The sequence below is a fragment of the Mustela erminea genome, chromosome 12 (assembly GCF_009829155.1).
Source record: "Mustela erminea isolate mMusErm1 chromosome 12, mMusErm1.Pri, whole genome shotgun sequence".
Lineage (NCBI taxonomy): Eukaryota > Metazoa > Chordata > Mammalia > Carnivora > Mustelidae > Mustela > Mustela erminea.
This window is the reverse complement of record NC_045625.1, coordinates 73,097,885-73,122,131: the sequence shown is the minus strand read 5'-3', so window position 1 is coordinate 73,122,131 and position 24,247 is coordinate 73,097,885. Positions and strand designations below refer to the sequence as shown.

The following is a 24,247-nucleotide window of genomic DNA, read 5'->3' as shown; positions in this document are numbered from 1 at the left end:
ACCCAGATGTTTGGAACCTGGGTTCTCCTTAGGAGAATGGACATCGCAGACATGATTGTCCTTATTTTTCTTCTACCTTTCTGCCCAAACTCTCCTGTGGAGATGAAACCCCCAAGTTGTGATTAGCTACTGACGATGTTCAAATCTACACTTCGGATCGGTGTTCCAGACTTGTGTCTAAGTAGCCTGCTCTAATAATTCATCAACTAGATAGTATAGAGGGACCTGAAGTATTTAAAAATTAACTCATCTAAAACCTCCACCTATTCTGGTATTGGAAAGTTGAAGTTTTAGTGTCATGATAAATGCCTCATTACTTCAAACTTCAATATTCTCACTTGTAGAATGGTGAAAAGAATTTCCTCTTTATAGAGGATTATGAGGCTTAAATGTGGTAATGCATATAAAAAGCTTAGCACAGGGCCGATACAGTGTTAACTCTTAATACTGTGGAAGTAGTAGTGATGGTAGGTGATCATCCTTTCTACTTTTCCCAAATAGTTTTTGCTTATTTATTTGTTTCTTAATTTAGAATATGAGCCCATGTCTGCAAGAACCATATCCTTGCTATCTTTGCTTCTGACATGGTATTATCTGCTGTTTGTTAAGTGACTAGATTCGTAAATATTGCATTACTTGTCTTCTACATGCTATAACCATTTACATTTGATGTAAAGCTTCTTTTGTGCTGTCTCTATTTTGAACGTCTCAATTCCTTATGAGGCATGTAAGACGTATACAGTGTATTCATAATCCAAGGAAAGAGGGTGGGAACTAAGTAACTTGTCTAAGCTTGGATAACCAAGTAAATGGCAGATGTTAGAAGTGATCTCCTGACTAGATTGTACTTTCCTTGTTAAGAACACAGTCATCTTTATGCCAAATATACCTTTATTTAATTCCAATTGGATCTGTCAATGAAGGCATGAGAGGAGTAGTTGGAACAAAATCGTTGGTGTAGTTCCAGAAAGATACACATAATGATTTCCTCAATAATGATTTTATCATAGGCCAAAATGGGCTGTGATCTTTCATAAAAAATTGGCTTGACATGAAAACAAAGCTCAACACAAAGTGAAAAGACTTGCCAATGCCTTCTAGACTGATGACTGATCTTCAGAGCCAGCATAAATTTCTTCAAACTCCAAGAGCATGACTATATACTAATGTCCATATCCAAGCTATGTATACATGGCCCACAAAGAAATCGAAAACCAGAGTTTGGGGTAAATCAAAGTATTTAGCAATCGGTATCTGATACTTCAACGTGAGCCTGACCTCAGGGTTAGAGAAGACTGGCCTGGTTCTGTGTGATGGGAAATGATTTGACCTGAGAGAATGTAAACAGAAAAGGGCTCCACTGAATCTCTGGGTGACCTCGCCAAGCACGCCGAAAACAGAGAAGCAAGTGACTTGAATCTTTTTATAACAGGAAGCTCCAGGTGTCTCCATGTTCTGGCATAGTATTCATTTTTCATTTTGGGTATGGAATGAAAGGGAGCAGAATTTGTCACCCCCACATATGCCTCTTTGGCATAGGATTATTTTAGGATGATTATTTTTGAGAAACAGCCGACACAGGAGAAGCTCTGAAAACCAAGTAAAATGTACTCTTTTGTAAGAGAAATTTACATTTGTTAACTGAAAACTAAAACTTGGTTTGCTCATAGTGGGCCATCAGGAGCATCAAGAGAGTAAGATTTCAGGCCTCTTGAAAGCTAGGCTCTGAACTCACACAGTGTCAGTTTCTAATAGATCACATTTGTCAAAGCAAGTCACCAGGTAAAACCAGACTTAAGAGATGAGAGGTGCCTCACAAAGGTGTGATATTTTTCCTAATCTGTTACAGCCAAGAGTTACACTCACATCTCTCCTCTCCCTTGATTAAAATTCAATTAAAATTCCCAGCCATGTTTTAGTGTTCAGAAAAAATAAACTTCCTCCTTTTGTTTTCCTCTTCTTCATCTGTTGTTTTATCATATCCTTGTCAGAAGCCTTATCTCCTCTTCTAAAATACAGGGTTGGTTTTCTTTCTTTTTTTTTTTTTTTTTTTAGATTTTTTTATTTATTTGACCCAGAGAGAGAGATCACAAGTAGGCAGAGAGAGGGTGGGAAGCAGGCTCCCCACTGAGCAGAGAGCCCGATGTGGAGCTCAATCTCAGGACTGTGGGATCACAACCTGAGCTGAAGACAGAGACTTTTTTTTTTTTTTTTTTAAATATTTTATTTATTTACTTGACAGGCAGAGATCACAAGTGGGCAGAGGCAGGCAGAGAGAGAGGAGGAAGCAGGCTTCCTGCCAAGCAGACAGCCCAACCCGGGACTTAATCCCAGAACCCCGAGATCACGACCCGAGCCGAAGGTAGAGGCTTAACCCACTGAGCTACCCAGGCACTCCCTAAAATGCAATTCTTGAGGCAAAGTATAGCACCATTTTTTTAAGGTAACCATTCCTATGAAGCTAAGATTTGAATTTTCAAGTTTTAACTAGCCAGATCTGTAAATAGGCAATGGCTATTTTGCCTTGGTCCTTCCTTTTTCAGATTTCCTGTTTTTCAAGAACATAATTATCCTTCATTCTTTTGCTGACAGGCTTTGGACATTAACTTACAAACCCAACAATGTGATTGTCTTTTATTCTACTGTTGTTAAATTAAGTTTGCAAGTCATCAGTCTAATGTTTGAAGTTGTGAATGGATCACTTATCTTTGGAGACTATATATGTGTATGGTTAAGTTTGCACCGAAAGTTTCCCAAACAGGCTCACTATGCATGTGAGTATAAATAATTCTGTTAATAAAAGTAAGGGTGAATGAGAGGGAGAAAGGCAGAGTGTGTGTATGTGTGTGTGGTGTGTAGGGGGACAGAGAGGGCAAAGATGTGCTCGCCTGAGTCAAGGAGGAGTAATAAATAAATCCAAAGAAAGCTAACTAGTGAGAGGCAAACACAGAGAGATTTTCAAAAGATACATCTGCACTACTTCCTATGCGCAGCTGCCCAGGTATGTGAGATGATGCTGGAAAAGCAATTGAAAATTCCCACCGGCCTCTGTATAAATCCGTTTCATTCTGGGGTCATCCATCAGTCTCCACCAAGTCAGGAGGAGCCTCCGTTGGCTACCCGCTGCGTGCTTCTGTTTATATGAGTTTCTATCCTGTTGCCGAGAACCTTGTCAGATGAAGAGCAAGCCACATTTACCTGTAACTGCCTTACACTGGCTTGTGATGCCTAATCTCTTTTATTGATCCTACTTGCTGGTTTCTGGAGACCATTGATTTTCCTGGCTGTCAGTTTGTGGCCTTGCCTCCTTAATGTTTATTTAGACCAGCCTCCATAAATTGTTTCTGGTACGGAGGGCGAGGGAGGCAGCAGGAGGTCAGGGGTGTGTGTATACCTGTCCATAAATATAAATCACAGCTTTTGTTCTTTGCTGTTGTTTGTGAACACTGTTTGCAAGGTGAATAAAAAACGGAAGTATTCCGCTAAAATGTGGGAAAACCATTACAAATTCCCCTGTGACTGTCTTTTTTTTTTTTTTTATTGCAGTCTAGATTTTCAATTTTCTGAATCCTAATGGTACCTCTTGTTGTCTACTCAAACATGTAATGTTTCTTTTTGTTAAAGTGGAGGAAGAAAAAAGCGAAGGCATTGCTTGTTTGCCAGCACAGAGCTGTGCGTCTGAATGCTGGTGGGTTGGTTTCCCCTTCCCACCACTCAGATTGCTTTTTGTCAACACAAGCATATATAGTCATAAATTTCCGTCTTTCAGGGAAAAAAAAAGGAAGTAACACTGGCGTTGGCAGCACCTGGTTGAACAATTGAATCAGCACAGCTCCTCATAATGAAGCATATAAGACTATCTATTTAGACAAAGGCCATGGCTGTAGTGGAAGGACCTGTTAAGGTGTATGGCAGCTCGCGGTCAGCGTGTTCTCACAGGGGGTCGAAGGGCGAAGTGCCGAGTACCACTGTACCTGCAATACCAGTTGACAAGGCCAGTTAAGCACAAGGCAGAATAGAAAATTGTTGCAAGCAGGTGGCTGCTCTGTTATAAATAATTCAAGGGCACGTCCTGCAAAATCCAAGGGAAAAGCCCCACAGCTCATTATAACAGTGAGTTGGTAGACTGCTAGATCCTTAAATCACTGGAAAATGTTTTGCAACAGCTAAGAATTTTTTCTCCTCTGCAGTAGTAGACATGATAGTCACTACGAGGTGACAAGTGGTTCCCCTGAGGCCAGAGGACAGCAATCAGCAGAGGGGCGGCCTGGGCTGCTACTCCTGCAGTTGATATCGAAGGGTTGTGCACAGAAACAACGCCCAAAATAAATCATCAGGAAAAGGAGAAGCAACCTCAAGACAGGAAAAGAAGTACCTTTCAGAAAACACCTATGGAACATTTTGCCCGATTTAGCAGTCTCCGTTTTAACTTAGCTTTTTCATATTAGTGAATGTTCTGGATCTACTTGACTTATCTAGCCTTCTCACTTCCACCTGTTTCTCTAAGACGCTTCCTGTGATTCTTGTACTTCATTGCCGGTAGTGCTCATGTGGGTCCTGCAATTTTATATGCACTCCTCATTTTCTTTTAAATCTCTACTCTTTCATGAAATAATTAATTTTCACTATTACAGTCAGTGGTTTTCTATTTCTCAGAAATCTTACAGCAAATTTAACCCACACCGGAGTGTGATTACTTACGGTGATGTACTGTAGTAACAAGCCCCCATATCACAGGGCTTAATCCACAAAGATTTGTTTCTTGCTCCCAGAGCCCAGTATGGATCTGGAACTCTCCTTAGTGGTTTCCGGTCTAGTGTTGGCTCAGGAATCCAAGCTCCTTTCACCTAGACTGTGATATGCCAAGTACATGGCCTCCAAAGTAGGCACCGAGGAGAAGGGAGAGCATGGCCAAACACACAGTGGGTTTTATATCCAGAGCAGGAAATAAAGCACATTTCTACTTTAGAAAAGAATTGTTTTGCAATATTTGAGTATTTTTTCATCTAAAATAATTGTCTCTCTGCACCATCAAGGCTAAAGTACATTCCAGATTCATCAGTTGATCCACACAGAAATATTTCAGGATCATAAAATATTTAGAAGATTATCACTTAAACTTGGCATAAGGCTTTTTGAAGCAACGCAAGAAACCAAAAAGTTAAAAGAGAAAATATTGGTATATTTGACTAAACAAAATATTTTAGAAATCTATTATGTAATAGACAATCACCTTAATTATCACCACAGTTGAGGTTAAAAACAAATCACATGTGAGAAGGAAATACGGGCAATATAAATATTATTCATGTAAAAAGATCTCTTTTGGGGCACCTGGGTGGCTCAGTCAGTTAAGCGTGTGACTCTTGGTTTCAGCTCAGTTCATGATCTCAGGGTCATGAGATTGAGCCCAGTGTTGGACTCTGTGCTCAGTGCAGAGTCTGCTTGAGATTACCCCTGTCCTTCCCTTAACAAATGTGCACACACTCTCTCTCTCAAATAAATAAATAAAATTTTTCTTTTTAAAGATCTCTTTCAAAGCAGTAAGGGAAAGAGCCACAATAGTAATAATCTAGTAAAAAAAAGAAAAAAGTAAACCAGTCAAAGTAAGAAAATGTGCCTAATAAATATTAGGCATAATATAAATATGTATACTCAGCAATTAAAAAGAGATGAGTTTTTGACCTTAGACTATGAAAATTTTTAAAATAATGCAATTGTTATGGTTGTGTGAAAACAGACTCAGCTATACCATTGGTAGGATTATAAGCCAAAACTACTTATTTAAAATGTAATTTGAGGGATGTCTGGGTGGCTCAGTCATTAAGCATCTGCCTTTGGCTCAGGTCATGATCACGGGGTCCTGGGATCGAGCCCCACCTTGGGCTCTCTGACCTGTGGGAAGCCTGTTTCTCCCTCTCCCACTCCCCCTGCTAGTGTTCCCTCTCTGGCTGTCTCTCTCCCTGTCAAATAAATAAAAAATTCTTGAAAAAATAAAATAAAATGTAATTTGCTAGTGACAGTTCAAATTTAAAATGCATGTAACCATCAAGCCATTAGCCCCACCTCTAGGAATTTTATCCCACAGGACTTTGTGCACAAATGATGCATGATGACATGAAATGATCACAGCATTGGATGTCATGGCAAGAAAAACAGAAAGCCTCAAAGAGGTACAAGAAATGTTAAATAAATTGCAGTGCATCTACACTATATAATACTAGGCAATACTATTTATTTTGATCTACTTGTGCTGAAATACAGTAGTTCCCCCTTATCTGCAGGGCTGTGTGCTAAGATCCAGTGGATACATGAAACAATGGATAGAACTGAATTTATATATACTATGCTTTTTCTAATACATACATACCTATGACAAAGTGTAATTTCTAAATTAGGCACAGTAAGAGGTTGACAAGAATAATAATAAAATAGAAAAGGGGCATCTGGATGGCTCAGTCATTTAAGTTGTCTGACTCTTGATTTGGGCTCAGGTCATAATCTCAAGGTCATGGGATGAAGCTCAGCCGGGAGTCTGCTTGCGACTCTTCCTCCTTCTGCCCCTCTCCCTGATTGTCGTGCGTGTGTACTCGCTCTCTCTCTCTCTCTGTCTTTCTGTCTCTCAGATAAATAAAATCTCAAAAATGAACAATTATAGCAATATATGGTAAGAAAAGTTCTGTAAATGTGGTCTTTCTCTAAGTATCTTCTTGTACTATATTCACCTGATGGTGTGAGGTGATAAAATGCTTGTGTGATGAGGTGAAGTGGGGTGAATGACATGGACATTGTGCCATAGCGTTAGCTGCCATTGACTTTCTCCCTGTATTTCAGAAGTAGGTCATCTACTTCTAGACCATGGTTGACAGTGGGTAAGTGAAACTATAGAAAGTGAAACCACATCAATGGGGGTACTATTTTAATAGATTGTCCATGAATAATACTAGGTGAAAACTTAAAGGATTTAGAGGAGGAAAAAAGTGTGTACAATCCCATTTTTGAAAAAAAAAAATCAAATCGGAAAAATACTATGTATATGTTAGCTTGTGTGTGTATAGGGAAAATTCTGGAAAGACAAAGACTGGATTGTTCATGGGACTTACTATCTCAGGCGATTAGAGTGGCTCTCCTACTGTTACTTCAATTTTTACCACTTCAGCTGCTGCCCCTGCTGGCCAACACCTAGATGGACATGCTGTGAGTACTCTGCACATGTTAACCCATCTAATTCCCTCAGCGCACCTGGGAAATAAGTATTAGTAACCTTCCTATTTCACAGGTAAAGATACTGAAGCCCTGAGAGCATTAGTATCCTGACACCGGCAAGGAGGAAAGCTCCAGTTTTAATTTCATAAATTTCTATTCTTGACTTCCCACTCAAATCTCCACATAGTTTCCCAGATTGATTGTATTAAAACTGAAATTAGATCATATCACCCCTCTGCATGGAACCCTTCCGTGACTTTCTCTTCAGAATAAAATCTGATGTCTTGATGATGACCTACAGGATCTTGGGTTCTGCTCCCTCTTGAGCCTCATCTTCTACCAGGCACATTTGTCTACTTGTTCTTCCCTGCTATTTATACTAGAGATCACTTCACTTAGGCGCTGCTCAAATATCCCGCCTTCCACACATCTCCAGATACCTCTTGAATGCCTTACAGTGCTTATTATGTATTTATGCATTGGATTATTATCTATTTAAAACAAATGTAAAGCCATTTGTTTTATCCCTATATCTGGAGTGTCTAGAAAAGTATGTGGCACAAAGTTGGTGTTCATTAAATATTTGTTGAATAAATAAATCACTTTTAAAAACAACAACAAAAAATGCTAAAGTGAGTTACTGCAGGAATAAGTTGTGATTAAGATTGAATAGCCATGTGTGTGCGCCTGTGTGTATGTGTGTGTAAAGGGAAAGCATAGTTGAAACTTGTTTACCCTGGAGATTTTCAGCAGTACATAAACAAAAGACAGATTTTCTTTTAAGGACTCAGTTAGAATTAGTTTAGTTCATATATTTGGCATTTGATTCCTTCAAGTGAAACCAAAACTGAAAAAAAGAGATAAAAGGAAGTAGTCTAAATGGAGGTTAATTCCACTTAAGAGATGTATGGTAGTTTGGAATTACCTGTTATTTCCCACCCACCTTCTCTTCATTCTGTACCTACCTGCCTCAGCCACCTGTTCAGGCAGATAAAAATGTGTCACTGAATAGATGAACTATACCTGAGCAAACAATGGATTAAATATCTATGAGGGAAATTGTTTTCTGATCTTATTTAATAATCAGTTAAATCGATTTTAATAACTACATTCTTTGCAGCTGTATGATTGTAACTCATCCAAGAAAACTATTTTCAAGGGCACCTGGGTGGCTCAGTGGGTTAAGCCTCTGCCTTTGGCTTAGGTTATGATTTCAGGGTCCTGGGATAGCACCCTGCATTAGACTCCCTGCTCAGTAGGGGGCCTGCTTCCCCCCCCTTCCCCAATGCCTGCCTCTTTGTTCACTTGTGATCGATCTCTCTCTCTCTCTCTGTCAAATAAATAAATAAATAAATAAATAAATAAAATCTTTACCAAAAACCCCCACAAAATTTAAAAAATAAATAAATATATAAATAAAATCTTTAAACAAAAAAAGGAAAACCATTTTCATATCCTGTTCATTCAGTTACAATGGTTTGGTTGAATGTTTTGGTTGGAAGCCACTCTACATACTGCAGTTATGACAAGGGTTTTATAAAGTATAAGGAATGAAAAATTTAAACAACCTTAAAACTTAGGGAGCACATGGGGGCAGAGTCCCTATTGATCCCCTCAGCCCTAAGCACTGAATCATGTGGTTTTCAAGGAAGCCCCAGGAAGCCGTGCATATTTCAAGAATTTCTGGCAAAGTCCCATCAACAATTTCAGCATAAGGCAGCAAAAGGGTGGTTGTTAAGAGCTTACCAGGAAGTCCCCATGAATCACATCTCCCTGCATGGCTGGACAGAACTGCTTCTAGGGAATAATGGCTTCTCTTTCCCTTCTGCCTTCTTTGTGCAAATGACTCTTATTGGCCACTCTTTCATGGAGGATATTCTGGATTCTAGAAGAAACTTTCAAAGAGGATGATGATCCGACAATAGGGAGTCTGCAGATTTCCTTTAATGTCACATCTCTTTATGATTCAGAGTTTAGTAGACACCATCACTTTTTTCCTAAGCAAATATAGATGTGTTTGTGAAGATCGTAGGACAGAAGTTGTAAACTAGCAGTTACAGTGGACTATGTTTTTTGTTTGTTTGTTTTTGTCTCTTTTGGCCCACATAGTATCTTTGTTGGCTGCTTTTTGGTTGAGCCGATATTTACAAAGTGGAAAATTTCACATATAAATGTGGATTTCTGGTTTTTCCTGAAAAACAGAAGATTGGCCAGTGCTAGCCTCCGTTTCCCATGATGACTGTATCTGAATGATGCCCTCTTGGGCATGGCATGTGTTTGAGAGTCTTGAGCAGCTCCACACCTTTCAGAATGGCTCTTCCACCTAGTTCCCTCAGCTCACTCATATTAATTCCTTGAGACCTAGAGATATTAGAGAATGTAACTTTTGTTCTAGAACTTCAGGGAGGATATAATCATGACTTTTTGTAGCACTAATGTCCTAAATATCTCATCACGTACTATTTTTAGGAGCTATTAGCTATGGGTGAAGCATGTTCCCCCCTCCCCAAATCATGTTTCCTAGGCACATTTTCACACCATAAGTTAATAGTCTTTTCAGCTTGTACAAACTTCTTTATTTTTCACATGATAGTATTTTTAACTTAAGGAAAATTAAAAGTAATTTTCGTGAAAACTTTCCATGCACCCCATGACATAACAAAAACACAAAGGTCCCACTGGTGAGTAGGTTTGAGCAGTTAGCTATAACCACTGATATGGTCATTCCCGTACATCATGCTTATAATCTATGTGACTTAAACTCATATTCAGCAAAATACAAATTGCTGAAGATTATAGACCTTTCGAGTCACTGAAAAGAAGACAAAAACATGGCAAATAAATTTTTGAAAGTCAGAAGTTTGATGTGAACTCATGTACTTTTATATATGTCTCTTCCTGCATATAAAAGCATCACATGTACACAAGTACACACACACACACACACACACACACACACACACACACTTCCCATACTGTTTTCTTAGCCTCTCCACACACAACACAATTTAGTTTTTGGTGACAGTAAACTGAATAACCTTCATTTTTTTGATGTTGACCAAAACCCACCCCCCAAAAAAAAACAAAAAAATCAGAAAAAAAAGCAATCAAATGTAATGAATTTTGCTATGAAAATCCTACAAAAATGAAGTTTAGAAATACATACTATACCAAAATCAAACATGTAAACAAAAGACAAGCTAACTGCCTCAGCAAGTGAAGTATGAATTGAATGTTGAACAATAGGTTTTTGTTGTTGTTGTTTTCCAGGAGATTCAGACCTGGGTTGAAATTAGGTGAAGAAACATCTTGTCACCTAAGGTGATTATGGACTCTTCAGGTAATTTGGAAGCCTGAAGTTAGAGGGCTGGAAATGTACATATTAAAAAACACTTAAACTTTGGAAAGTCTTATAAATAATGTGCAGCTGTCCAGCAGTATGTATAAAGTCTGCCAACTGTATAAAGTCTCCACAAATTCTGTTTTGGTTTGGCATTCAGTGGAGTAAAATAATATATCTGTTCCCTGTTTTCCACTTGAAGGCGACTATGCTTGAGTGTTCTCTATACAAGTCCTTGTTTTTCCCCATGACTGACATTCAAATACCAGAAATGACAAGTTATTGGCTATTGAGGAGAATAAAAATTCATTTATGTCTATAAATATCCAAGAGTTGTTTAGTTAGGAGGAAACAGATGACCTAACAGAAGACTAAATCTTGGCAAGTTGACTTTCATTGGCTGAACCCTGCCAATTTCATTCTAGCCAGCTGGTTTCCTCTAATCCTCTCCTGTTCCTTCTGTTTGAATGATTTTGTAGGGTTTTTTTATGCCACATGCATCCATCACCACCAACTCCAAACAAAGAGCATGCTGGGTGAGAACAAAGCACAGATGAGCTGTCTAGGGGTTCAGTATACTGGGGACGAGGCCAAGGAAACTCATCAAGAAATTCACACATCCGCAGCTACAAGTTAGTCACAATACAGAAAACGAAATTTAAGAGGGAGCCCCAAATCCTTTATTCTTGTAGTTTAGTTGACTGGATAGCTGGAGGCTCTCCAAATGACCTTTAGTTCAACCTAAATTATGTTATTCTTTTTTTGCTCAGAGAATCCAAGCAGAAGGGTGAGGAGTCCACAGAGAAAGACCTGCAAAGTGACAGACAGGCAGCTTGCCCTGATTGTGTAAGGCAGTGAGTTAGTTTGAGTCAATTAAGCTTATAATTTATTTCTTTTTAAAGGTTCCATTTTTTTCCCTCAAAATAGTCTTTTCTTGTATTTCCTTTAAATTTCATATTAATGACACAATCAGGTGAGGGTTTGATTATAATTAAACTTCTCCCTCTAAGGGGCTGGAGTGTCTTGTCAAATAAAGTCGGAAGGGTGAGACCAACAGGGGCAAGAAAGAGGCACAGGGGAAAACCCGGAGCAGGTGTGGAATGAAGCTGCGTACCTTCAGAAAAACTGGAAGCACTATGAAAAATGTACAAATCTGGCCTGCCTGTTTTAATTCCTAAGAGGAAGGGGCCACAAAGAGCATACGGAGAGAAAACAGAAAGAGTTGGTTGATGGATGTTACACATTTAGGTTCTGTAATTACATGGGAAGTTGATTTATCACAATGTCCTTGCATCACTGAAATGTCAGGGTCAAGACGCACGTGTGGCCCCATCAGAGGAAGAATTGTTTTTAGGAAGCTCTGCCGTTGCAATCTGGGAACAACAAAAACCAAACCAAAACAGAACAGAAACATGAGGCCAGCGTTATTACTTCTGAGAACTTTCAACGCAATTAATGCATGAAATTAAACATGTAAAGAAGTGGAGAAAAGGAGAAATGCAAGCACCATAAACAACGCTCTGGCAACTTCGAGAATCGAAATACTGTGTAAATCCTCTGAGACTGGTTTTGCTTGACGAAGTGGCCAAATAGTCTCAGTTTCACTCTTTTAATACACATTAGGCTTTCCTCTCTGGCATAGGTTCACTCTGTGTATCACAGATGAAGATTCTTGAAACATACCATTTTTTTCTTGCCTCTACAAATGTTAAACGCCTGAACTTTGTTGTTTTTAATCATTGTTCATATTAGGAAATTGAAATACTCATGAAGAGTAAATAATCAGGTGAAGCCACATTGTCAGTATAGACAAAGCTAGAACAAATGAACTCTATGATCTTGAAAAATAGATGAGCATTCTGAAAAAAAAAATAATTAACACTAGTCATGTTAAAAGTCTCCATTAACTTTTTTGCTTGAAAAATAATACTGAGGAACACCTGCGTGGCTCAGTCAGTTAAGCATCTGCCTTCTGCTCAGGTCATGATCTCTGAGTCCTGGGGTCTAACCAGCATTGGGCTCCCTGCTCAGCGGGATCCTGCTTCTCCCTCTCCACCCCGCTCGTGCTCGCTCGCTCGTCTCGCTTGTCTCTCTCATGCTCTGTGTTGCTTTGTGTCTCTCTCTCAAATAAATAAATAAAATATTTTTAAAAGGCTGAAATCTTGGGGCGCCTGGGTGGCTCAGTGGGTTAAAACCTCTGCCTTTGGCTCGGGTCATGGTCCCGGGGTCCTGAGATTGAGCTCTGCATTGGACTCTCTGCTTGGCGGGTGGGCTGCTTCTCTTCCTCTCTCTCTGCCTGCCTCTGCCTGCTTGTGATTTCTGTCTGTAAAATAAATAAAATCTTAAAAAAAAAAAGGTTGAAATCTTAAGAGAATTTACGCGCACACACATATATGTGTACACACATATACAGGTACACAAATGTATATATATATATGCACACACAAACATGTGATATGTTTATATAGAGTTGAGTATCAACTGAATAGCTATGGACTTACCTCTCTTTCCCTTTATTTCCCCTGCATTATTCTCAGGCTGAATATTGCATTAGTTTGAGCGCTTATGAAAATTTTAGTCAGGGTCAGAGTCATTCAATGTATGACATAGGCATGAATGATACAGATGTAGTATCTATTATTAAGAATGTATGATATTCAATGCACACATGATCATCGAATTGAATGCATGTTGACTGATGTTTAAAAATGTCAATGAAAGGGGCACTTGGGTGGCTCAGTGGGTTAAGCCTCTGCCTTAGGCTCAGGTCATGATCTCAGGGTCCTGGGATCGAGCCCCGCATCGGGCTCTTTGCTCAGTGGGGAGCCTGCTTCTCCCTCTCTCTCTGCCTGCCTGTCTGTCTACTTGTGGTTTCTCTATCTGCCAAATAAATAAAATAAAAAATCTTAAAAAAAAAAAAAGTCAATGAAAATGACTGTCAGGTAATGATTACTTCTTTTTTTTTCAGCATGATGAATATACCTTGGAAAGTAGTATAATATCCACCTGTGAGTCTTCATTATGGTTCATTCTATAGCCATATATGAAGGTGAATAATAATGACTGGGGACATGTATATTTGCAGCAGTAGTACATAACATCACGGTTGTTCCTCTAAGCATTTTTCAAAGGCTAGAACATAGTAACTATCAAGTTGATTTGATTCTTGAGGATCATCTAGGAAAGTAAAGTTAGAAACCTTTGCTATAAATGGACAAACCTCAATCCTAATGAACAAGGGATAGAACCCTGGCAGTAGCTAATTACATGTGATTTATTACAGTTGTGTGCCAAGCTGGCTCACACATGCTTGTGAAGGCAATTGTTAAAATTTTCAAAAAGGTTGAGAACAAATTATTAAAATTTAAATTATGTAAATGTATAATTAAATAAAATGTATTAAGACAAATATTAAATACTGAAAACATACCAATTAATTCACTACCTTTTACTATTATCTATGCTCTTGGGGTTATCTTTACCTATGTATGTCAGTTTGGTTCATATCTGTATGATGGAAAGACTATACAAGGTGCTATTGTACACCTGTTCCAACTTTGTCTTTGGTGAAATCCCAAACATTGTAGGTTGACATTGGCCAAGGTGGCATTTACAGCAAGGAGATTGCAACAGTACAAATCAGAGCATTTTATTTTTGATAGTTTTAGAGGTCAAGTTGTTGAACTTTTATCACACCATTTCTTTGAGCATCCTGAACAGTGCATATCGGCCCTTTGCTTTTCATTTCTGTGTCTATTTTTGACTTTTAATTCTTGGAGGCTAAATGATTCACTTCATGTGCTATTTGTTCTTGGGTTCCACCTCTGTGTCTCTAATGCCTGCCTGCAGTGTTACAGGGGAAACAATAAAACGTAGGATGACAGAGTAGCATATCTACCCTGGATGAGGCAGCAAGAAGTTTTCCTTGTTCAAGAAGTCATTTTCCACCTCTTTTCTGTTTGCATTGCCCAGAGGTTGTTGCGAATGAAAGTTATGTTTTCACTGTAGGAAAACTGGTTGACAAAATCACTTCAGGCCCCCGCTGTTTACAATACACACTCTGACAAATATGCTGGTTAGGGAAAGAATTATTTCCAACTTATTCCCTTTGGCAGGTAAAAATAAAGACGAAAGTTGGCATGTGTGTGCACGTGTGCTTCTGTATTGGTGTTTTATTTATTTGCTTTTGGTGGTAATGCAAAGCTAGGAATGGTTTCATCTAGATTTTCTTCAGTTCTTCATATAACGCATCTGAACAGATGATTTTATAGAAGTCAAAGAATACATAAAACATGGCACTCTGAGCAATGGGTGCATCCCCCACCCCTCATCAAACTTGCAAAACACTTGCCATTGTTCTTAGTAGCCAGTAACAAAAGAAACTGGGAGTTTTTTTTTTTTTAACAAATGAGCTGCTCTCAGAATCACAAGGAGGATTGGAAGACTGGCCACAGGGCTGCAAAGCTAGGGGAAAATATATTTGAAAACACTCCACGTGCACAACCAAGTGCTGTTTGCCATTGCTTTTTCTGTTGACACTGTGAGCACTGAACAATGCACAGTATGACTAAATACCACTGTCCCCATCCTTACCGCCATCATAACTAGAAGAGCCCATTGGGTTTCTTGCTTTTTTCCCTGCCAGATCCCGATTACACATCTAGTAGGGGTGCATTTAATTGATGGTGCCTAACATGCCCAATCATTGCTGACAGAGGCTAGAAAGAGTGATACCTGGTCTTTTCAACATCTGTAGTGGGAGATCTCATAAGACAGGGGCTTCCTCCAGCATAGGAGACAGTAGAGATACTGAATGGCTAAAAAAATGACAGTTGTCCACAGCATTCTTTTACACTTATCTTCCATAGAGAAGCTCAGTCCTTTCAGTCTTGTACTTTTATAGATGTGTACTGTTTTGCTCTCTGGTATATGACATATGGTGGGAACCAGTTCCAGGAGCCCTGGAGACACTGCACCTGTATGTCCTGCACCTAAGTGATGTTTTTACTCTTGAGAAGAAAGAGCAATGTTCTAGCATGCACAGAACATATGCTAATCAGCTGCACTCTTCAGGCACAAATGAGGATAATGTGTTCATTGTTTAGACACTGGAATTGTTCATTACAAAATGACACAGTGTTTGCCAATTTTGTCTTCATTATAAATGTAAATATTAACTGGCGATATGCAAAAGAATACAAAAAGTCAACAGCAATTAATTGGCTTCTGCAGTAATTAGCAACTGTAAGGCAAACACTTAGGAGCCGTTGTAATTGTCTGCATTAGGAATACACCTCCTGTACAGATCTAATTAGCAATTTAAATAGTTCAGAAATTATATGCCTCTTGCCTTTACACTCCCTGAAGTACTGTTCATTAATGGGGGAAAAAATTGCTAGTAAATGTCATTTGCATTGTCTTGCATTAAGGGCTCTACATCAAAGCCTCCGTTACTGCCTCATACTGAATAACTCTGAGCTGTGGCTTGTGGACCAATACAGCAATAATTAGGCAATGATGCCTTTGTAAACATGTGGCACGAAATCTGACAGGAGTTTATTTTGCCGTGAGGTATTGCCTCCATGATTTAAGCTGTAAATAAGAAGAAGGCGAACTATAAGAGGGTTATAGCTAAAATAAGTAAATAAAGATTGAACAAATATTGACTCTTTGTGCGCCATTGAAGTGATGGTTAAAAAGTTATCTTTGAGAGACTTTGCTCAAAGTTTTAGTTGCTCATGTAATTTTAGCAGTGAAGTTGATATAGATACTAATGGGTATGACTGGAGAGACTGGCCAAAATTATGATCTAAGGATTATATTGACAGTAGAGTAGTTTTTGATGATATTTGTGCTATAGTGAGAGTTAGAGGTAATACATCAGGTCCATGATGAAAGTCTAAAATACAACTCAGGTGCACTGTATTTCAGATGCCTTATTCAGAACAGAAATTCTCTGGTTACCAATATTTTGATTTATGCCATTCAGTACTGAAGTGCGTGGATGAATGTCATCAGTTGTGGATCACAACTTCCAGTGTGAGAACATCAAGGAATAAAATGGCTGGTGGAGACTTTGGAACTTTAGAAATTTTTAACTCAGTTAACCCTTGAAAAATTAAATCAATTACTTGGATAAAAAGAAAAAGAGAACCTTATCATATTGTGGATACTCAGGGAGGGACAATCAAATACAAGAGAAGACTGAATCAATATTTGAAGTGATAATAACAGGCTGAGAAAAAAAGATTAAGACATCAAAGATAAAACTTAAGTAGGGATAATGAACAAACTTGAACTTGGTTTCAAAATACAAGATGTGAGTAAGACCTGAGATCTTTTAAAAATATGATGATCTTCGTAAAAAGTCTTAGTGTGACATACCTGACAATAGACAATAAAGTTTCGAGGTGGATTCATAAGAATATATGATCTATAAGAACGAAGAATAATAGTCTCACTGAATTTTGCATTGCCTACATTTTACACTATGATTATGTCTGCATGGTATACTTTAAGATGGACAGGAATTAACTGGAATATGTCAAAGAAGGTTAAACAGCATAGAGCATCTGAAACCATGCCATGTCTCAGGAGAAATGGTTGATAAAATGTGAAACACTACATCTGAAAAGATAACTTCTCCAGTAGCTTCAGGACCACTCCATGGGTGGCTCAGTCAGTTGGGCATCTCCGTTCGGCTCAGGTCATGATCAATCTGTGTTGGGCTCCCTGTTCAGTGTGGAGCCTGCCTCTCACTCTCCTTCTGCCCCGCCCCTGGCTTATGCTCTTCTGGGGTCTCTCAAGTGAATAAATAAAATCATTAAAAAAAAAAAAAAAGAACTACCACATAGAATGGTTAGGAAATCATTTTGCCTGGCCTCACCAGACAAAACTGGGCTTACCATAGAAATGTTGTTTGATGATTTTAGCTTAACATATAAAAAAAAAGTTTAAACAATTGGAGGTAGTGGATAAAAAGAATGGGTTGTATTTTAGATTCTATTAAAAGAATCTACTTTCTTGTCACTACTCCTTCTAAAATCCTGCACTGTTAAGACAGTACTTAACATTGTCTCCAATTATGATAAAGCAAATGTAGGGAGGAATGTTCATTGCCACCTATTGGTAAAAACACAGAACTAAAAAAGATTCAAGAGCATTTGTTTATTCTGAAGTCAGAATTTATGAGCAAACATAATATTTACTCATTATTTTAATGGTTATAAATTAAAATCTGTAAATGGAAGTCATGTGATTATATTATACAAATGCCATTTTAGTGGAAAAGTCCCCACTTTAAAATCAGCGTAAATATAAATATGAAGAAAGGACAACAGTGTGAAATGCAAAAGGGTACATTCAACTGCAAAAAAACCCAAAAAACAAAAACCAAAAAACAAAACCCTAACATATGCATCAACTTTTAAGAAATAAAACAGGAATAGTGGTTTTATCATATTTGTATGTATACTTTATGTCATTTTTCATTATTTGCTTGTTTATAACACATAAAAGCACATATTTTTTAGCTAAAATATTTAGAAACTATTGAAAGGTTGTATAAGATGAGTGATGACAACACTAAAATTTAATTTCATATTTATGTAGTTGTTTTTGATGTATAAAACAGACTGGTTTTGTGTTTATAATTAAATATAAATGTAAAGTTTGTGATTATTAAATTGTCAGTGGACATGATCTTTGGAAATTTAGCTGAAGTATTAAATTATGGCATTAATGGGTTATTATTCTACTTTCAACTGAAGACCCACTACAAATATATGACTGTGTCTCATAAATACATCTTTCATGTTTTCTGTTATGAATAATTTCACAGCACTTGCTATATGCCTGGAACTATTGTAGGTGTGGAGGATATAACAGGCAATAGGAAAGGTGTAGGCCCTTACTCTTGAGGCTTAACATCTATTTTGGGGACGTAGGATAGAGGTGAATACACACCCTGGACAATAAACAAACAGAATCATTTCAGATAAAGGCAAATGTTACAAAGGAAATAAACCAGAGTCATTTATACAGACGGTCGTCAAGGGGAAGCACTTTGAATCTGGTGGTATGGGAAGGCCTTTCCTTACAAGGTGTGGTGTTTGAGAAGAGCTGCTAATTATCAGAACCCAGCTGTGCAAAAAATCTGGGAGAAAAGCAACCCAGGCAGAATAAAGAGTTGATGATATAAGGTATATGCTGACATTAAACTTTCACGTTCAAACAATTGTGAGGGAAAGGAGGAATACGTGCCCAGAATATGGAGGAGGACAAAGTGGTAAGAAAGTCTGGGAAGGTAGACTAAATTCTTGTGGGTCAGTTTAAGAATTTCCATTTTATTCTAAGGACAATGGAGAGCATTTGTTTAGTCTTTAGTTAGGTAAGAGACGGGTCAAATTCGGCAGCGTCCTACTTTTCATAAAAAGTTTCACTGAAATCCTGTCCCATACATTTGTTTACATCTCTGTATTATCCGTGGCTGTTTTCACACTACATAGCAGAGTTGGGTATTTGTGACAAGAAGCATAGGACTCACACAGCCCTAATACTCCCTGTCTGATCCTTCACAAAAACATATGCCCATCCTCGAGGAATGATACCTTTTGTATATTTTGGTTTACAATTCTGTAGAGAAAGACTGTGGGAGGATATGAAGAGAAGTTAGGCTATTGATATAGTCTAGGCTATGAATGATGGAGGTGGAAGAGAGGAAAAGATGTGGGAGATGGTAAGGAGCTAGAGCTAAAGATATTTGTGTGGATAAAATTAAGAGAAAAATCAAGAATAATTCCCAGAATTTTGGTTTGAGTACCTGCATGGAAGGTGATTTATATTTAAAGGTATTAATTATTTATAAAACCTTTAGGACTAAGAATTACATTTTTAATGATATGCAGAAAAAATAAGAAAACTTTTTTATCATATGAATTAGCAAGGCCTATCTTTAAAAATATATGATTTTGGAATTAAATAAAACCTGCTTAGTCAAGTATTAACTGAGGGTCTTGGACAAGCTACTTACCATCTCTGAGATGAATTTTTATAAATTACTACTAAAAATTATTAGTAATTATATAGAGAAATCATATGATTGGTTTTTATCCAGCTTTATTTTTTAATTTTTCAAATTGGGGTAAAATATACCTTTAATTTACCATTGTCAGCATTTTGCAACGTACAGGTCAGTGACATTAAGTACACTTGTGTGCATGGTAGTGTACACCACCATCCATCTCCAGAACATTTTTCACTTTCCAAAACTGAAACTGAACTAAATGATATTACCCATATCCTTGTCTCCCTGGCCCCTGCCAACCACCATTCTACTTTCTGTCTCTCTTAATTTGACCACTCTTGGTATTTTATATAAGTGGAATCGTGGTATTTGTCCTATTATTTATTATTTATTATTATTATTATTTGTCAGCTTATTTTACTAAGCATAAAGCTTTAAGAGTCCTCTATGTTGTAGCTGTGTCACTATCCATCCTTTCCAAGGCTGAATAATAGTCCGTCGTGCGTATATGCCACATCATGTTGATCCATGTGCTATAGATCCATTTGCTGTATCCATCTGTTGAAACCTATTTCTCAATGAGATGGTATTTGGAGGTGGAGCCTTTGGAAAGTGAATAGGTAGGTCATGAGGGTGGAAGCTTTATGAATGGGATTAGTACTTTTTTAAAAGAGGCCCCAGAGAGCCCCACATCTGTGAACCAGGAAGCAGGCTATCACCAGCCAGTGAATCTGCCAGTGCCTTGATCTTACACTTCCTAGCTTTCAGAACTTCAGAACTTCAGAACTGCAGAAGAAGGAGAGGAAGAGAATCTCAGACTCCCACCTGAGTATAGATCCTGACGCAGGATCAGGACCTGAGCCAAATCAAGAGTCAGACACTTAACCAACTGAGCCAATAGGCGCCCCTGTCCAAGTTCAGCTTTTCCGGTTTTTTTTTTTTTTTTTTTTTTTTTACCTTTTGCTGTTACCGTTTTGGATGATCTAGATTATTTAAATAATTACATAATGAGTGAGTGATTTATTTAGTGACCTATTGTCTTTAACTGCTTTTTATATAGAAAAACTTAGGCTTTTTATAAAACTTGAAAGGATACACTGCTTAATTGTGAAACTCATAGTTTGTAATATTATTCTTTTGTCTGACTTAAAGAAAGAAGATGTTGGATTTCAACCAGTTTTTGGAGTACTCATCAATTATCAACCAGGAACCTCAGGTATGCTGAAACATTAAGGCATACTAAATAAGGATACCCTAATACTCTGTTTCCAATACATTTTACTAATAGTGGGTAGGACAAGCACAGTAATGCATAATAATGAGAACACAAGTTAGAACTAAACTGAAAGGCACTATATTTAGTTGCAGTTCAGAAAAGGAGAAATTAGAGTTCAAGGCAGTGGTGCTCAAATTTGACTGCAGGTTAGAATCCCGTGGGAATCTTGTAGAAGCTTTTGTGTATGATAATGGAGGAAGCTGGCTTCCAGTAATGACTGAGTATCTCGTTTTAGCCTAGTCATCCCACAGATAAGAACTACAAATTCTAGATAAAATGAGTAAAAACTAGAAAACACTGGTTATTGACTAAAGAAAGCCGAGAAGGGAATTAACAATTGAAATAAGTAACTGGCCCTGAGAAAGTTTATTGTTTTACAGCTTGCCGTGTCTTAGGATTGCTAGAACTCAGATAATGGATAAACTGGTTTTACTAGCTTGAAGAAGCAGAGGACAGAGTTCAGGGGAAAGACAACAGCTGAAAAATGAGGGGAGAGAGCCTTAAGAAGGAAGTAGCCAGGAAAAGGGGAGCCCAGAATTATATATATAGACTCTTGCTGAGAAGATTGACCCCTGAACTATGCATGTATAGGTAAAGTCCAAGTAGCTCAGATAAATAAAAAAGAAAAAAATTGTATTGAGATTTCAGCAACTACCTAATGCAGGAGGTATAAAAGTTTTCTGTTGGAATTCAACCAAGTTATTCTAAAAAATCCTAAAAAATAGAACTCTCTTCACAGGAGCATAACAAAATCCAGAATCTATAATATATTACTGACCATGTCAAAACTTAACTACATGTATGAGGGACATTAAAATGTCACCAATACTCAAGAAAATATACAATACTGTACATGAAGAAATAAGCTGGCAAAGATTTATTTAAAACAGCTCGTTAATTATGCTCATGGACATAAGTGAAAATAGACAAAAAATAATTAAAAAGATAGGAAATCTCATGAGAGAAAGAACAACTATGGAAAAGACCAAATGGAAAACCTAAAACTGAAAAAAATGTAACATTTGAGATGAAATGTTAATTGTATGGTTCTATCCAGAGATTGAATATAAGAAACAGGTCAGTACAGAAGCTTTTTAGTTTGCTGCAGTCTCATTGGTCTGTTTTTGCTTTTGTAGCCTGTGCTTTGAAAGTCATATTCAAAAAATTATTTCCCAGAAAATGTTAAGAAGTTTTTCCCCTATGTTTCCTTCTAGTAGTTTTGCACTTTCAGGTCTCAGTGAAGTGACAACATATGAGTGGGAGAAAATACTTGCAAAATACATCTGATAAAAGGTTAGTACCCAAAATATATAGGGAACTCAACACCACAACAAGAAAACAGATAACCCAATTAAAAAACAGGCAAAATATCTGAATAGACATCTTTCAACAGGAGATATACAAATGACCAACAGGTATCTGAAAACTGTTCAGTAATCATCAGTGAATTGCAAATCAGAACCACAATGTGGGGTGCCTGGGTGGCTGAGTCAGTTAAGCATTTGCCTTTAGCTCAGGTCATGGTCCTAGGGTCCTGGGATTGAGTCCTGCATCATGCTCCTTGCTCAGCAGGGAGTCTCCTTCTGCCTCTGCCTGCCACACACACTTTCTCTTTCTCTGACAAACAAATAAATAAAATCTTAAAAAAAAATCCCAGTGAGATATCTTACACCTTTTAGAGTAACTATTTCAAAAAGATAAGAGTTAGCAAGTGTTGGCAAAGATGTGGAAAAAGGGAAATTCTTGTGCACCGTTGGTGGGATGTAAGTTATAAGCTATTATGGAATTCAGTATGAAATTTTCTCAAAAATTTAAAAATGAAAAAAAAATTTAAAAATTAAAAATAGAACTACCATATGATCCAGCAATCCCACTTCTGATTATATAGCCAAAGGAAATGTTAACAGGTACAAAGTTTCTTTTTGTACCTGCTTCATGAATATATTAAACCCACTGAATTTTAGATTTTAAATGGGGGAATTTTTATCTCAATAAAGATGTTTTTAGAAGCCCAGTAAATAAAAGCAGTTAGCCAGTGGAGGTCATGACTGAACACAGGTAGGGAAACAATGTACAACTAAAGAAATAGTTACCATCAGCACTACAAGGAAATTAAGTGTAAGATTAAGTCAAATAGAAGGTTAAGTCATGTGGATGCTGATTTGTCATGATGCATTACTTCAGAGAGACAACTAGGAGAGTGGCTGAGCATTAGGGCTATTTTTTTAAATTGTATAGTCATATAGGATGTTACGATTTTGTGAAAACTAATCTTGAGGCCACAGTTGAGACATTGCTAAAATCATAGGTTTTGGCTTTTCCTATTTCATAGATCATGGAAAACAAAATTTTCTGGTTGGTTTTTGCAGAATATCATTCAAATAGTAGATAAAAATGAAGTTGGCATTATTTTTAGTTCATTTGTTGCAGAATAATTTTAATATACTAGATAACAATCCTTATTTAGGAAAAGCTTAAAGAAGACAAATAATTATTCTCTCTATTTCAGTTTCATCTATCACTTAAAAAAAGAAGAATATTATGTGGGAAATTATAAAATAGTAAATAAGAATATATCATTGTATACCGATGAAGAAATATATTTTATATATATATATGTATATGTGCGTATATATGTGTGTATCTATTATATTTAAGCTATAATACAAATATAAGAAATGTTATGGTAAAATCAGATCACTCTTAATTTGTTGGTGTCAGTTGAATTTGGCATAATTATTTTGTATTTCAATTTAACAGTATTAGAAATAGAAATGCTATGTCATTTAGCTCAGGACAGTTTATATTTGAGAATTTATGGTAAATTAAAATTCAAATGAAGAAGAGGAAAATGAAAAGAATGAAAATGAAAGGAAATGAAAAAGAGGAAGAAGAGCTCTTCCCATCTCTCTAAATGGCTGGTAAAGGAATAAGTAAGCAAATTATAGTACACCCATTCATAAAAATATTACGTAGAAATCAAGGCCATAATTATAGAAGACATGGAAAATGCAAGTAGTCACAAAATAGAAAGCAGAGGCAGAGTATAATGTTGCATTCCTGGTATAATTTAACAATATAAATAAATATAAAGGATACAAATCAGAAAAGTATAGAAAAGACACAACAAAAATGAAGATAGTGTGTTAGTGTTTTCAGATCAGTTTTTCCTCTTTGTTTAATTTTCTCCAGTTTTGTCATACCACTTCTATAATTTAAGGGAAAAATTAGTTAAGTTTTTTTCTTTTTTTTTTTTTTAAAGATTTTATTCATTTGACAAAGAAAGAGATCACAAGTAGGCAGAGAGGCAGGCAGAGAGAGAGGAGGAAGCAGACTCCCTGCCGAGCAGAGATCCTGATGCGAGACTCGATCCCAGGACCCTGGGATCTTGACCTGAGCA

The 24,247-nt window shown here is 37.3% G+C and overlaps 1 protein-coding gene across 7 annotated transcripts in view; it reads left to right on the top strand.

The window, feature by feature from the left end:
* LOC116570709 overlaps positions 1 to 24,247 on the top strand; it is a 233,628-nt gene that overhangs the window by 119,520 nt on the left and 89,861 nt on the right. For 3 of the 7 annotated variants that reach the window (XM_032308197.1, XM_032308194.1, XM_032308185.1), the window contains 2 exons: positions 20,724 to 20,787; positions 22,062 to 22,140. In XM_032308197.1, the coding sequence (XP_032164088.1) occupies positions 20,724 to 20,787; positions 22,062 to 22,134 (137 nt within the window). In that variant the 3' untranslated portion in view covers positions 22,135 to 22,140. Of the gene's footprint in view, positions 1 to 20,723; positions 20,788 to 22,061; positions 22,141 to 24,247 lie in introns of those variants that run through there. The other 4 variants (XM_032308186.1, XM_032308188.1, XM_032308193.1 and 1 more) reach the window with 3 other exon arrangements.